General features: G+C 36.3%; 1 protein-coding gene across 1 annotated transcript in view; it reads right to left on the bottom strand.

The window, feature by feature from the left end:
- LOC134527612 (trypsin-like) overlaps positions 1-14,405 on the bottom strand; it is a 51,698-nt gene extending 37,293 nt beyond the window's left edge. Inside the window, exons 1-4 of the mRNA XM_063360452.1 lie at positions 14,329-14,405; positions 11,515-11,582; positions 9,265-9,368; positions 3,655-3,823 (exon numbers count right to left, since the gene is read on the bottom strand). Coding sequence (XP_063216522.1) covers positions 3,655-3,823; positions 9,265-9,368; positions 11,515-11,582; positions 14,329-14,374 — 387 coding nt within the window. The 5' untranslated portion in view covers positions 14,375-14,405. The remainder of the gene's footprint in view (positions 1-3,654; positions 3,824-9,264; positions 9,369-11,514; positions 11,583-14,328) is intronic.
- Positions 14,406-16,247: the final 1,842 nt, after the last annotated feature.

The following is a 16,247-nucleotide window of genomic DNA, read 5'->3' as shown; positions in this document are numbered from 1 at the left end:
CGTACTACTATGAATATTGGAAATGATATAAAACCTTTTGTCCCTCAAACATTATCAAGAGTCGCTCCCTTGAAGCAAATAAAAAAAAGTAGGGGGGGTGGGGGGTTCAGCTGGCTGTGGATCAAGAACAAAAAAAAAAGCTTTTGAGAAAATAAAAAATGTGCCTCTCATCTCCACCCATGCTGCAATCACCCGACTTTGTTCGGAAGTTCTTCTTGAATGTTGATACAAGCAACTTGCCTCTTGGAGCTGTTCTGAGACATGACCACGATGGCCAATTACTGCCAGTACCTATGCTAGCCAAATATTAAATCAGGCTGAAAAAAAATATTCTGCCCATAAAAAGGCTTTATGTTGCGTATGGGATTTCGAGAATTTCGCGGATTATCTCCAGTTGACATATTTTGACATATGTACGGACAAACAGGACTCAACCTGGCTCTGGAAATCCACCCCCCCCCCCCCCCCCAAAAAAAAAAAAAGTTGGTAAGTTAGATCGATGTGCTGGGCATCTTAGTCGTTTTTCGCTTTCTCGTCCAGCTTGTGAAATGATCTGAAAATTGCACGGCAGACATCTTGTCACATATTTATAACCCTAGCGAACTTTGAGGGTGTACCAAAAACCTTTGTAAACCGCTGTCACTAGAAAATGCTAGAATATATTTGCCAGGAACTAAAATAAATGTTGAAAAATTACAAGGGCTCAGAGTAGTGTACAAAAAAGGACTTGTCAGTGAAACCAGTAGGAAAGGGGAATTTCAAGCTTATGTCCTCGATAAATTCAGGGAAATGATATTTAAATGTTATCATCAATCATATTTTGGGGGACATTTTGGGTAAGTTAAAAACCTTGACCAGTAGAAATAATATTCTTTTGTCTGAAATAAATAAATTTCAAAAGGCCATAGATTCATCAGTTGTTAGCAGTGCAAATACAATTATTCGCGAGATTGAAGCCCACCCCTTTTTGCAGTATATTGACAAGTTTCGTCTGGGAAAGAATATACCTCGATTGCTTTGGTCCACTCCCGAGATTCAAAGGAGCTAATGCAAGTCTGTTAGTTTTGGTTGATGGGTTTTTCAAATTTGTGGTGGTTTTCACCATTATAAAAATATCATAAAGTCAGCACAATCACAATAATCTTGAGTGAAAGGTTTTTTTTTGTTTCCCCGGTTTTTAATGTCACTGATGATGCTAAAAATCTTGTATCGAAAGAAATATGCAATCTTACTTTTAGTTGAGGAATCTGGTTAGTGCAGATAAGCCCTTGCTGCCTGGAGAGCAAAATTTTGGGGTGATGTAACCGCATCATAAAAGGGATGTTAAGACATTTCCATCACGAGTGTCACCATAACTGGAAAACATCGTTGCATCTTCTGCTGCTAGGGATAAACTCAAGATCGAGATCTGTGATTCATAAAACTCCTGCCAGGATTTTTTTGGGAGAGATCTTTTACATTCCTTAGCGATGCTGGGAAGTCGCATGTAGAAAAAGGTTTTTTTTTTTTTTTTTAAACCGGTGGTATGAGATAGGCAGTATTGGTTAGAAATGAGCCAATGTCTTAAAAAAATATTTTGACATGATGCGAAAAGATTACAATGATCTGCATGTTGAGTTCCCCTATCAAGTAGTAAGTTAATATTAGTGAAAACTCACTTCCTCAGTAGCACAGGGGATAAATTTTTCAGAAAATTGGCATTCAAGTTCAAGGAACCCAATTGGTGACAGGCCAGGAAAAAAATGTAACAGCATAAAAGGGTTTGCTAAGTAGTGAAGCAGAGAGGAAACAGGATCCTTGACAGGTTCATTGTTCCGCAGCAAAGTCTAGTTTAAATGTTAGTTATATAGACTTTTTTTTTAATTTTAATGTTATTATGAAATGTAAAGGCATTTAACCTAAGGTAAACAATTTTATTAAGTTTTTCTTCTTATATTTATGTAATATGTTAAGATACAATTAATTTGTTATATGTGTGCTAAAAATGTTACATCCTTTTATTTCATATCCTGTTTATGTTCACGACTATTTGTCTATGACCCCTAACAGTTCTTTGAGTCAGACGTAAGCGGGCTAGCTATCGTATTCTTTAGATGCGTTTATTTTTGGGGGAGGTTTAACGAGCTGTACGTCCATTACATCTCATTCCCGAGTCGCCAAGCGAGTTGCCTGACGCTATTTCACTGAATGAGATGCAGGAGCGCGTATGATGCAATAAAACTTACCCGAGTTTACTGAGTCCGACATTTACTGAGCTAGTTTGTAATATTCTCTATCGTTTCGACCATGACACCCATACTAGTATATAAGGCCATCAAGCAGGCAGCCTGTCACTCTGTACATCAGGAGTAACGTTACGATGTGCTTCAAGTGCGATGTCATTCGTGCCCGGCCAAAGATTAGCTAATCGCTACAGAGGAGGGTGTCAGGGTGCTGGTCAGCACAACGAATAAACGTAACGGACGATACCGTAAACGGGTTTCGAGAGCCATTGGGTTAGAGTCCTTCACACACGAGTGCTTACTGAGTAGGGAGCCCGTCAACGAGTAACACGCGCATTCGATGCTGGTGCTACCATCGACATCACAGAGTTCGATGCCTCGCTGGACGAGGTTACGTCCATGGAGCGAGTGCTATGGAGCACCATGATCAGCCAGGAGCAACATGAAAACCCGGGGAATCGCCTTCGAGCCAAACAATCATTAGTAGCTACTCGCTGTATGAGTAATTGCGACTCTGGTCCAGAAACATCGGAAGGACTACCTGCATGATTGGAGCAGCTAGCGAGGTCGCAGTTTTGGATTTAACGCTATCGACCATCCAATCGCGTAGCAAGTGGAATCCAGAGAAATATAACAGTCCACTGGAGGGATAATATACGAGCCATACCTGGGCTCGCCACGAACAACCACTCGCTAGGCTCTATTCCGCAGAGTTGGACGATGGCTGACAAGTCAGCTGCGAGGGTGCCTGTTCCTTGGTGCCTTGACATCGGAGTCGGTTGGATACATAACAAAACCAAAAGCAAGTAATCATCCTGAAATTGACTCCGCTTTCCAGTAGTGAGTAATGACTCCGTAAAAGAACTAGTATTTTCATTTTAATATTTACTTTCACTTGAAAGCCATGCTCTGATATAGTCTATGATTATTATTCATGGTTTAATGTAACTATTGCTCTTGATGGAAGGTAGGTAATCAATATTTCAATATAAGAAATAGTTATGAGGACTGTAAAAACTGTTTGTATCAATAACACTTAGTTGTAAACTTTGATGTCTTTACTTCTGATTTGTATACATTTCATGGGGTTGCAAAAGTGACTCAAAATGCCATTGCAGAAAAATGTGAAATGTTTTTGCCATACTTCAAGCAAGGTAACTTTGTTCACAGGCACGCATGGTACACCAAAAATGAAAAATTAATCTTTAGTGCTACTGACATGAAACCTCAAAACAGCGGTGATAAGTTAAGACTCATCACGGAAAAAAAAGTTACTTTTAAACAATCGTAAGGCGTGGTCGAGTGCTATTTCTGCAATATTTTCGTGTGTTGAAATGTGAAGATCGTGGAGAAGACAGAGACTTAAACTTTATCACATCAGCCAACTCATGACTGTTCCTAACTTCACATATCTCGTTTCGATGACACGCACCTTGAGCATTGCGAGGTTCTGGAAGAAGTTGTTTAGGTCGAACCTCGGGTGGATGTACGTGCTGACCACAAACCGCACCTCTATCTCTGGCTGGGAGATGTAGTCCAGCGAGCTGTCCATCTCCTTGGCACCGTACACGAGCCTCAGGTCTGCCGAGTTGAGGAACACACTGTTGGCAGGGTCGGGCGTGTTCAATTCGACACATATGGTTTACATAGTTACCATATTTCATTAGCTACACAGTTTTACGTTTTCATGTATAAACAAAAACAACTAAGGGAGTTGTAGAACCAAAATATTTTGAAGCTATACTTCTTTAAGCGCCTTGAGAGTGAAAAAATTAGTAGGTGACGGAAAAGCAACGAAGTTCACGCACGCCGGGCCGCGAAAGTTTTACAGGATTAGGTCCAATGTGCATGTGCTGAAACACAGAGCAACTGATCTGTTTCCAGATTCTTCTTTAGTCACCGATCAAAGTCGCTGTGTGAAAGCGCGGCAGCTTTCTTGTCAATAGTGGAAAACTTTGTTGATCTGCTGATATGTCAAAGTGTATTGTAAGAAATATATTATTTGGAGGCATTATATACTGTCGTAAATTGGTGATCGCTTCCTACTGGGTGGAATGTTCGTAAAAGTGTACGTCCTTTTCGTTAAATGTCCGTAGTCAAGTCTGTATTATCGTATGCTACTGATGAAATCGTATCCTACTTACAGGTTCGTATTATGCTAAGTTGAATTTTCGTCCAAATGTACATCCTTTTAGTCCATGTATGTCCTGTGTGTGTGTTGTGTGTGTTCGTTGTTTGTGTCCATTGCGTGACCAATGCATGTCCAGTGTGTACTGTGTGATTATTGCGTAAACGGTGTGTTTACTGTGTGTCCATTGCGTGTACTAGGTGTGTACTGTGTGAAATGTGTGTACAGTTTTATGTACTATGTGTCCATTGAATGACCTGCGTGTGTACTGTGTGTTTTCTGTGTGACGTGTGTTCATTGTGTTTCCAGTGTATGTACTGTGTGTCTACTACATGTCCTGTGTGTGTACTGTATGTTTATTGTGTGTATTTTTTGTTCATTTTATGTTCAGTGTGTTCATTGCGTGTTCAGTGTGTGTACTGTGTGTCCTTTGCATGTCCATTGTGTCTCCTGTGAGTATTGTGTGTCAATTGTGTCATGTGTATATACTGTGTGTTCATTGTTTGTCCTAAGTGTGTACTGTGTGTACACTGTGTGTCATTTAGTGTCGTGTGTATTCTTTTCAATTGTTGAATATGTGTAGTTTCGTTAAATGTGAGTAGCTAAATCTGAAGTAGATCTGAATATTTACTAGTACAAAACCTCTTGGTTTTGATAAAAGATTTATACAGGGATTCTTGTTCCTTCAGTCAGCATAAATCATGTTTAATCGGTCTAATTTCTTGTAGTTGATTTTATCGATACTTTAGATTTGACAGTTCGAAGACTTTATGTCTTGACTTCTGGAAATATGTTATATTATCTTTCGACGAAGAAGGCCTTATGTTTCACCAAATGTCTGGCCTATACATTTGACATTTATCATGACCTTGCATAGTGGTCCGAAGACACTTGGCCTATTTGTATAGCATTGTACATTAAATTTTTGGTATGTATTAATGCATTAGACAAAAATGTACTTCTGTGTTAGGCATAGCGACAATGTATTTAATTCGTCGGGCAGTTATCTCGTCTAATGTTGTTTTACGTAGTGCGAATTATTAATTAACTGCATGAAAGTAAACGGGAAATAGATTTAAAATTAATTTTAAGCTTTAGTTTTCATTATAACTGGCCGAGAACCAAACCAAAAAGGAAATCTATTAAGTCAATCATTATTTTAACAGGTGATTTTTTTGAAGTATTTCCATATAGAAAAGGGGCTCTGGCACCAGGCGCCAAGTGGTGGTGGTTTTTTCCGCAAACTTGGATTGTGACGTCACGGCGGCCATCTTGGATGACTGTGACCTTGACCTTTGACCTTGACTATGGCGGCAATATTGGATCCACCATCTTGGATCTGCCATCTTGGATGACGTCAATTGGTTTTCTCGAACATTCAGGCATTTTGTTTTCCGCCATTTTGAATTATGCTGTCACCGTTTCTATTTTCTTTACAGCCGCCATTTTTATAATATTTTTTGTTATCCGAATTTAATGAAAAATTATTAAATTTTATAAAATAATAAATTAATAAAAATTCAATAATAATATTAAAAAAATACATTTATACATGGAGCTCGAAGTCCTCGGTTCGAACCCGGTGAGTAAAAAAATAATAAAAATGGCGACCGATCCTTGCCTCATTGAGGCTGTCGCAGACTGACCCCCGCCTTTTCTTTCATAGCATATATATCATCAGGTAGTATGATGTCATGACCGCCATATTGAAAATCCGTAATTTCAATGCTATAAAATCGGGAAAAATTCAAAAATTCATTAAAAACATAACTTAATAATATACTGATCGATTCGATCGATTCCTGTCCTTGGCTATATCCCTGGATGAAGCAAAAAAAAATAATTTTATGTAAAAATAATAATTTCAATAAATCATGTTAAAAATTCTTAAAGAGGCTTAAAATCTTTTACTATTAGCCTCCAGTAAGCCGTTATGTCCACCATCTTGGAAATTTGTATTTATTGACCCAAAAATTTATAAAAAATTATTAAATTCATAAAAAAATCAATCATTAATTTACCTATATAATCTTTACATGAAAAAGAAACAAAATGAAGTAAAGGTTACAGGTTTGATAAAATTAAAACACCACAAGTTCTTTTACAAACATAAAATTTTATCACATAAATTATACACTACTACATGTGCAAAAAAACACTGACAAATTACTAAAGTCTTGAGCATTTCTAGATTTCTGTATCTGCCCCCCACGAATTAAAGTGAGGTGGAAAGCCCCACCACTTGACTTAGGATCGTCCATTTCTTCGTTTTATAACTTCTCCACCAAGTACATATCGGGATACAACGTAGGCTGAATCTCTTCGGCATAGAAGCCGTCACGAATAGGTTTGTGGTCCAAATCCTCGAGGTAGTAGGTCCTAGCCTCTGATTCACGAACATATGTCACACGGAAAAGTTCGGGACTCCAGTTTTCAGTGAATCCTTTCTCGAATATATCTTTCTGCTTGGAGATTTGCACAATGTCACCGAAGTTAGCTTTAAGCTTTCATGGATCTTTCTTCTTTTTGTTGGAAAACACTGTTCGAAGTAGGCGATTGTCCTTTACGTCCTTTGCCTTCATTTTCTTTGTAGAATGCACTTTGGAATAATACTCGCTTATTATTTTCGGCAAGATGTAAAGCCACTTGTAATTTTCGTTAGCCGTGAACTGTCACCACATCTTGGAACGCAAAGTTCTGTTAAACCTTTCGACAACGGAGGCTTTGGCATTACTAAATGTAAAGTAGTGTTTGGTGCCATACTTCTTCATCAAAGCCTTGAAGGTTGCATTGAAGAATTCTTTCCCGAGGTCCGTTTGCAGGTGCGACGGTACACGACCATCATGCAAAAAAAATTGTCCATGGCCTTGTCTACTTCAGTTGCAGTCTTTGATTTAAAATTTCTAGCCCAAGCGAACTTGCTATAAACATCAATGACTGTCAACATGTACTTGAAACCTTTATTCAATCGGGAATTTGGTATCATCTCAACAAGGTCCACCTGGAATAAATTATCAATTCCACGAACTATGACCTTGCGACGAAGGTATTTTCGTCTAGCAGGAGCATGAAGTTCGGGAGCGATTCCGTTTCGACTCATTGTATATAGCCGGCTTCCCTAAGTTCTGGGGTGTCTCGGAACCACATGTCACGTTGGCAGTAGGCCTGTGCGAATACTTGTTTTCTGATGCGAAGCGACTATCAGATGGAATGTTAAAAATATTGGCGAAGTAAAATTGAAGTGCGAATTTTTTTTCTTATCATGGCTGTATTACACTTATTTTTTTAACACTGGAATTCAGTAAATAATATTATAATAATTTTAATATTTGTTCTTCTTATAAAACTGTTTAGGCCGTATATTTTTACAACATTCAATATAAATGATACAAGTTTTGGGCGTTGATGAAAGCAGACCAGAGCTTTGTCACAAACGTGAAGCTTTATATTACATTCCAAGCTTCATGCACTGCAAATTATAATTTTTTGGTTAATTGAACAGAAAAATTCATGTAAAAATAAAGATATTTTTGTAAATTAGTACATTTTACATAAAAACAACTGCATCACTAAAAAAAATAGTGTTCGCAGATATACTGGATTCGGATTCTTACCAGCGTATATATGTTTTGGGTTATCCCTTTACCACCAATAGTTAAAGATATTTTACACCATTCCCTGAATAGCTTTCCAGTATTAACTGAGCGCATAATAAGAATGATACAGCAAAATCAAGTAAAATTTTTAAATATTAGATTAATTTCTCCATGGTTCAAGAAAACTATTCTTGAATGAAACATCAGTTTAAAATTAAGAAATACGCCAATTATCTTAAGAAATACTCAGTATTATCCAAAAAATCGAATTTCATAAATGCAAAAAATAACCATAGCCATGTGTTCTATGTAGGTACTAAGTTACAATCTCGTTCTTGTAGTACTGAAAAATATTTCCAGGCAACTGGTTTTTAATGGAATCTTTTGCCAAAGTACAGAAAATATTTTCCGTGTATAAAATGAATAGCAAATTACCTGACGAAGTTAAAAGACGTTCGATCTGATTCGCTTGGTCGAAGCTTCGCAGCCATAAACACGCTGGGGAAATGACTGTAGCGGCCCAGCAATTTTGCAACCTCAGTAGTAGCCTCAGACGAAATATTCCCCTTGGCAAGCTGAACACGGCACAAGGCAAGAGTGTTGATTTTGTCGGTACAAGCGCATCATGGACAGCAGAGAAGTTGATTTGTGGCCACTAACTTTGAGTTAATCTTTGACTTTGGACGTGAGTGCAATATAGAGATTCCATAGTCCGTTAGGTAAATATTTAAAAGGTTTTAGTATATTTACCTGAAAATATAAAATGAATATGTAGATGGGAAACGTGCCCATTTATTTTTTTTGATAACTGTGTCTGTAAAAATTTCACACTAAATTCTTTACCATGATTCAAAGTAAAGTTTACTCATAAATAAATATATATTTTAAAGTAAAACAATTTATCATTAGTATTATATTATAACAATTAAATATTTTACATTTTAATGAAAAAGAGTTTAGTACCTTAGACAACTGATTAAAATTTAACTATAATTTATTTTATTTTAATTTAAAATTTTGCCATTTAAAAATACTTATACTTACGTAAATAAACGCAGTATTCTTCTTTTTCTAAAGCTTCCCTAACACCTGCACTTATGTATATTATACAGAAAGTATAGTCTCAACCCAGAAAGCAAAGAAATAAGCCATATTTCTCAACAGCCACAGGCAACCTCGAAAGGAAAAGTAAAAATCGTCAGTGTATAAGCTGCCGACTCAAAAAAGGGAAAGCTATTTATGCGCGATAACGCAGCAGTTAAACTTGTGTGTATTTTACTTGTGGTGAAACGTGTCATAACACTTGACTGCTACTCACTCGTTTTGACTGTCGTACAAGCAGGAAGCAGTCGTCAACGTGAACTGCCAGGAAATTATAGTTGCCGTACAACGATGACCACCATTTATCAGGTGTAGCGATACCTGCAAAACCCACAAAATATAGGAAAAATATTTATTTGTCCCTTTAATGTTGCAAGGCAGAAATAGAGGTGGTGCAGTAAAACCTACATCACACAAAATATACTTGATTATGTATTATCGGTCATTAAAATCTATCAATGTAGCAGTGCACCGATTTTAGTGCCATCTGCAAAATACCTCCTTATTTAGTTATAAAATTTGTGGGTGCCTTATAGGTTATAAGACAACTGTGTACAGGTGACGTAACAACAAAAATATGCATGAAAAAGTTACAAGGCAGCTGTGCACCAAGTGTAGTGACACCTGCAAAAACCACAATATACATGAATTTCGGTTTGACGGTCTCTTAAATGTTACAAGGCAGCTGTGCATCAAGTGTAGTTTACACCTGCAAGACACAGAATATACTTTATGTATATATTTATATATATGTAATATGTTTATGTATGTGTGTATTTATTTGCATTTGTGAAATGACTTGCAAGTTAATTTGCTTGCTTTACTACCTGGATTTTCCTTGTTATTATAAATTTTCCATTTAATGGCGAATTATTATTTGCGTATTTTTGTATTATATATATTTATTGTTTCCTAAGTTTAAAATTTTCATGTTATTTCTCGTGGTAGTTTCGAGGTCTTCATCGATTTGATTTTATGTTTTTTGTGAAACAAAAATTATTTTTGTTTTGTTTTAACCCTGGTCTAGCGTTTTTGTGCTTCATCAAGCTAAAGCATGCCAACGTATTATACCCCTTAAATGTTGTTTAATATACATAGTTTTTTATTCTGAAATAATAACAATAATTTTTAGCAACTAGATTCCAAAGATTTTCTATATAAAATTACTCTGAATAATTTAATCGTTTTGAAAGTTTTTAAATGTAAGCGTAGTTTACAATTTTTAATTTATTTAAATATGCAAACTTTTTACGGTTTTATTATTTGTAATTTTAAAAATGATGGAATGAACAAACGACGGGCTGGGGTCTTAACTATCACCTCGGTAGGAACACCATGCCTTGACTGGGTGAAAGTAGGCTCGGATTTGAATTCCGCTGGGTGAGCCTGAAGGAGCAACACAATACTGGACCTGGGGCGACAGTTATCCACAAGTTAATAAGCTCCTACCTGACCAGGTATCGATCCAGCCAGAAGATATAACCACTGAACTAAAAGGGTGGAAAATACTAAGGGTTTAAACAGCAAAAGTTCACAGAAAATCTAATTAGAAGAGAGTAAGAATATAATTATTTTTTTCAGGACAAAAATAATCTAAATTTTTTTAGTAGTAATTCATTGTTTCTAAGCAAGTGACTTGCTACCACTGTATATCATTATATGTGTAAAATAAAAAATGTTTATTTTTAACCGTAATCAGCATAAACGTTTTTCTTCTAAATTCTGATCATATGTTACTAGTTTTGAAATATTATTTTTTAATTGATTTATTGCCTTTTTGAGAGGGAAAGCGTTAGGCATGAAGTACTAATTTGAAAATGCTAAAAGTGCTTTAAATCAGTAAAATTATATTGCAAAACATTGTTATCTTAAAGTGTCACTTATAAAATAGGTTCCTGAAATTTAATTTACAAACAGTTGAATTGATTTAACATATATGTTTACAGTTTTTGTTATTATTTGTTATAAAACTATTATCTTCGATTCTCTGTAAATTCCACAAGTTTACTAGCGAGTAAACACTGGACATAAGTTTCTTTAGTAAGCGTGTGAATGCATTTATTTCTAAGAGTAAAAACATTTTTGGTTGTACATAGTACGTTTTAAAATGTTGGTACCCATATGTCTCCTTCAGTAAGAATGATCCAGTATTGTAAGTCTTTTAAGATATAAGAAACTGTTGAGGCTCACAATTGTAATTTTTTAAAGTTTTTTTTTTAAATATGTTTGAAAAGCTAAGGAGGTGGAAAGAAATTGGTCATCCAATCACATACATTCCATTGATTAATACGCCTTCTCAGTGCTATGGCGGTAAATAATGTGTTTGGAACTGTCGGCATCGTCAACGGTTGGCATTGTCTTATCATGTTTGCAATAGGGCTTGGATCAACGAGGACTGATATCTATGCTCATTGGGTTAATTAATAGTCTTCGGCTGATAACCTTACATACTTACATTCATACTTACCATGTATGGATATTCATCAATTTGTACAACAGCGGAACTCTGGCCATTGGTACCACGAACAATGAAACCTGCCAATAAATTATCGGTTAAGTAACAGTCTACTGTCCAGGAAACTTGTTCGAAATAACAACATATTTTGCTCCTAAAAATATTTTATTGTCTGACATAAGTCAACAAAAATCACGAATGATTAGGTTGCTTAACCCGTTAAGTCATTTGGTGTATACTTTGTCGTCCTACTTCATTTGTTAATCTTGTGCCCTTGGCGTTTTGACGGTTTCTTTTTCTATTTTTTTGTTTGTTTTGTAGAAATTTTCTTTAGCAGTACCACCACTTATTGCGTCGCTATTATTCGTCTAATTTGCTTTTTTTTTTTACACAAAATATGAAATTATTTAACAATGTTAACCAATGGAATTTCACAGAAAATCGTTTGTGATTTTATGTCCATCTCTACAAATTTTTTTTGGGCCAGCATCTTGGTTTAAATCCTTTTTCTGTGATGTCATATATTGCGCTCAAAGGTTTTTTATTGACCGAGCAAAGCGATGTCCGGTTTTCATATTGACCGTTTGGCATTTGGCTAGTTTGACCTGCATTTTCCTTGAAATATTTCTTTTTTTATGTGTAAGGATATTATATATATTTCAAGAATGTAGCCGGTTTAAAAGTTCAATTTCATGCAATGTTCATCTTTTATTTAGAAAGAATATAGAAAACGTTAATGCTGTTAAAACAACGACCAGCTTCTGTCACCAGCATACATTTTATTTAAACATTTTTCCAGTACATTTATGATGCAACTTAAAGTAATGTGACAAAGTGCAAATGCTAGAAACAAAAATACAGAAGTGAATTTCTGACCTACCAAAAACGTGAGTGAGACAACAAAATCAGTAACGAAAGTTTGAATCACAACACCGATCAATATCTAAAATACCTGCTGATAAAAACAACACTGTAGAAGCCTAGGCAGAATGCAATACAGCAAGAGCCCTGGGAAAACTTTGTATTTGATTGTTGGTAGTCGATTTGTGTTCAAAACTAATCTGTGGTTGAAAGAAAGACCACAGTAAGTGGACGCCAATTTGAACAGTTATTTTGATATTGGAATTTTTCAATTGAATGCTGTAAAATAAAACATTGACAGTGTTATGTATTTTCTTCTCTTTCTGTCTTTTGTCTCATATTTTCATAACGCAGCACGTACAGCCCTCTAGCACTTTGCTTGTAGAGTTCAAAGCAAAAATTCCTTAATTAATAGTTACTGTCGAGTTATTTTCTATCACCTCTAGCATATGCACATTCAATTGTTGTGGCAGGTGGTGATAAACGATATTCTTTCTTAAAGTTTTTTTATTTCTTATTGTATTTTGTATGTTTATATTTATTTTTTTATGGTCACGTTGTTAGTTAATTATTTAAGTTGCAAATTTAATGAAACCTTTTTCTTTATATGCGTGTGGTTTTCAAAAAATGTAAAACTAAAATGAAAGTTAAGTTTGTAACGCCTATAACATTCTAGAAAAGCATATAACTTATTTTGGCAAATACATTAATAGTTATGATTAATATTTATAGTTCATTATTTTTGTAAATAGTTTTAAAGGATTTTGTATCCAGTAACCTATTTTTGTATGGTTATTAAATATTTGAGAGCCTTTTCTAAATCAGTGTGCTGGAACTATTTCCTGACGTGTGCTGCTTTGAACGCGCATTGGCACGCGTACTTGGCTACAAGAGAAGAGCGCGCAGGGAGGGTATTGGTGGACGATAATGCACAGAAAATAGAGTATGTATTCACCTTTATTATGAGCCCGGGGCTTAAGATATTTCTTTATATGTTTGATTTTGTAAGGTTATTTTATTGTACATTTTTTATTTAGTATTTGCCAAAATTATATAGATGATAGACATTGCAATTCACGATTTTTCCCCATGAAATCCAACTCACACACGTGCATATTGTGCTCTTTATAATCTGCATTATTTGTGTGTGTGTGTGTGTTGGCGGGGGGGGGGGGGGGGGGTGACAAAATTTAAGGAACTTCATTTTTGTATTATTGACTGCCACCACTACTGCGCTCCTCAAAATTTCAGAATAAAAGTTGTTTACTCCGAACTTACCGGCACTTTTTTATTTTGGTGCGAGAGCAAGTCAGAAAATTCATGCGTATTTAAATATCTATTCATTTTTCATTCATGTTTGTGCCGCATATATTAGACGCAACTCCCAGTAGAGTGCTGGGGGAAGTGGAGACATTGTGAGACAACTATTTCCAAAATCCATACATTTGCTCTGGTGCAATATTTTCTTTATCTTAGTGGGACTTGATTTAAATTTTTATGTTTTTTTTTATGAGTAGGTATGTTTGTCCATATATATATATATATAATATATATATGACGCTTCACATAAATTTATCACAGACTCTGTAATGATTGCATGTATAAATAAGTACACGACTACTAGAGTTCTTGTTTTAAAGCTATGTACTAGGGAACCATTTCAAAAATTAAAAAAAAATAATAATGGATACCTGCTCAATTATCGTTATTTTCTGGCACTAAGATGATCTCCATACACCTGGACACAAAATGGCATGTCTTATGTCAATTGGCTTTTGCAGCATATTACCTTCCGTTCGGAATTAACGTGTTTAGGCAATTTAAATTCTTTAATGTTACTTCACATAGTATCGAAACTACAAATGATCCAAAAAATAACTGAATTAAGCGGGTCTCTACGTAATTATTCACGAAGCTAAATTTAAGATATACTAGGTAGTTGACTACAGTGTTGAGTTTACTTACTCAAAAAAGTGGACGAAATCAGCAAGGAAACCAGGAAGATATTCATTTTGATGAAATTTGCGAAAATAAAACAATTCAAGGATCTCGTTTCTGAGCAATTTTATGTTTACGTGGCCAACAATAAATATTCTGCCAACGTCAATCGCTATGTGATTTATGTTACTTTGTTATGTCAACTATAGGGAAGAAACCATGTGACTTACTGAACACCGATCACTTCCCAAACATATCCGTGGTGTACCGCCCGCTCGAGCAATATCGCGGCCGGGGTTAAAAAAACACAATTTTTGAAGATTCATACAATTTCACGTTTTACGAGTATTTAAAATATTTCTGAATCAACTGAATCATACTTTAATTTTATTTACGTTAAAATACACTAGAAAATACTCATACAGCCAGGAAAAATAAATACTAAATTTCTTCTTGTTTTCACTAGGTTGTCGAAGGTGAAGTCCGGTGCACAAGAGTGTAGGGTTTCTAGGGAGTGGGCGTGACACAGGTAGCGCCCGTACCTCCTTTACCACTACTAGGAGATCTCATTAGTGGTCTTTCCAAACAGGGCCGCAACTAGAGTCTCTGGGACCCGGGGCATGAATGGATTCATGCGCCCCCGCCCCCCTCTTTTTTTGCACACACCACAACAATAATGCGGGGGGTCCGGGGGCCCTCCCACGGAAAAATGGTGTTATTTAAGCATTTTCCATACCTACATGTAACAGTTTCTGTGCTACTGTAACTTCCATGCATGAACCCACTATGTCCATAAAGTAGTCCGTATAATCACTAGACTTGTTCATTAAATATGTTGAGACGTTATATTGTAAATCAGATTAGACATTCCTGGCATGCAAGTTAAAAAACTTTTTACCAGTTACCAGTTGTAGTAGGAATTACAATGCAAGCGATTTCGGCGCCCCCACAGCTTTGCGCCCGGGGCGTATGCCCCGCTTGCTCCCCCCCCCCCCCCCCCCCGCCTAGTTGCGGCCCTGTTTCCAAACAGTCCGGGGTGCCTCTCTGTCTCGTCTGGAGGGTTCTAAAGTTCCCCAGTCGTAAAACAGAACGCCGTTGATCTCGCCACTTCGGGTGTTAAGTCGAGGGGACCTTGGGTGACTCGACCAATTCGAGGGATACGAGACCATTACATCGGGATAGCCCGATATTTACGAGTTGCAGTGAAGTGTGGAGGGTGAGTGACAACTCGGCGAGCGATAGCGGGCGACGAGCGACGGGCTTCGTGTGCAGAGATCGGAACATAGGGGACAGTGTCGCGGCGCGGACGAGTGAGCAGTGCGAAGCAATGTGTTGGTACAGAGGTGCTCGGTGAGAGACGAACAGTAGAGTGAGCCCCTGTCAAGCCGACCTCCAGTGGGGAGTGTGATTAGTGGACTTATGAAAGAACGTGTGAAAAATGTATGCATAGTCATTCAGACTGTTCAAAATTTAGGAAGAAATTTTACGTAGTCCTTAATAAATGAACTTTAATTAATTAATCTGGGCAAACTTTTCCGGAACTGTATTCCCCATGTGTAATGGTATGGCTTTAACAGAGATTATCCGCATAATTTATGCTAATTACTTAAGCTACCTTACCTTCATTTGTAGACAAATAAATTTAAATGATGCACGAGCGTCGATTATTTATGCATTGTACTCGGGGTCAATTAATAGTATGTTTGCCCAAATATAATAGTTTTTGCAATCATCAATAGTCACAGTATGCAAATTATCCCTGAAACAAGGCTTGTAAAAATAGTTTTTTAAAACAAAAATTTTTAAATATAGCATTTCATTATCTTGTAATAAATTAAGTATATTTTCATGTCAGATCAGTGATTTAAAGCACTGTAGGATTTTTCTGCCATTAATAAAATTTTGTCTCAAAGAAATAAAACCAATTTTTACTTGTATAATATTGA

Source organism: Bacillus rossius, chromosome 1 (genome assembly GCF_032445375.1).
Source record: "Bacillus rossius redtenbacheri isolate Brsri chromosome 1, Brsri_v3, whole genome shotgun sequence".
Taxonomy (NCBI): domain Eukaryota; kingdom Metazoa; phylum Arthropoda; class Insecta; order Phasmatodea; family Bacillidae; genus Bacillus; species Bacillus rossius.
This window is presented reverse-complemented; position numbering and strand designations above follow the sequence as displayed.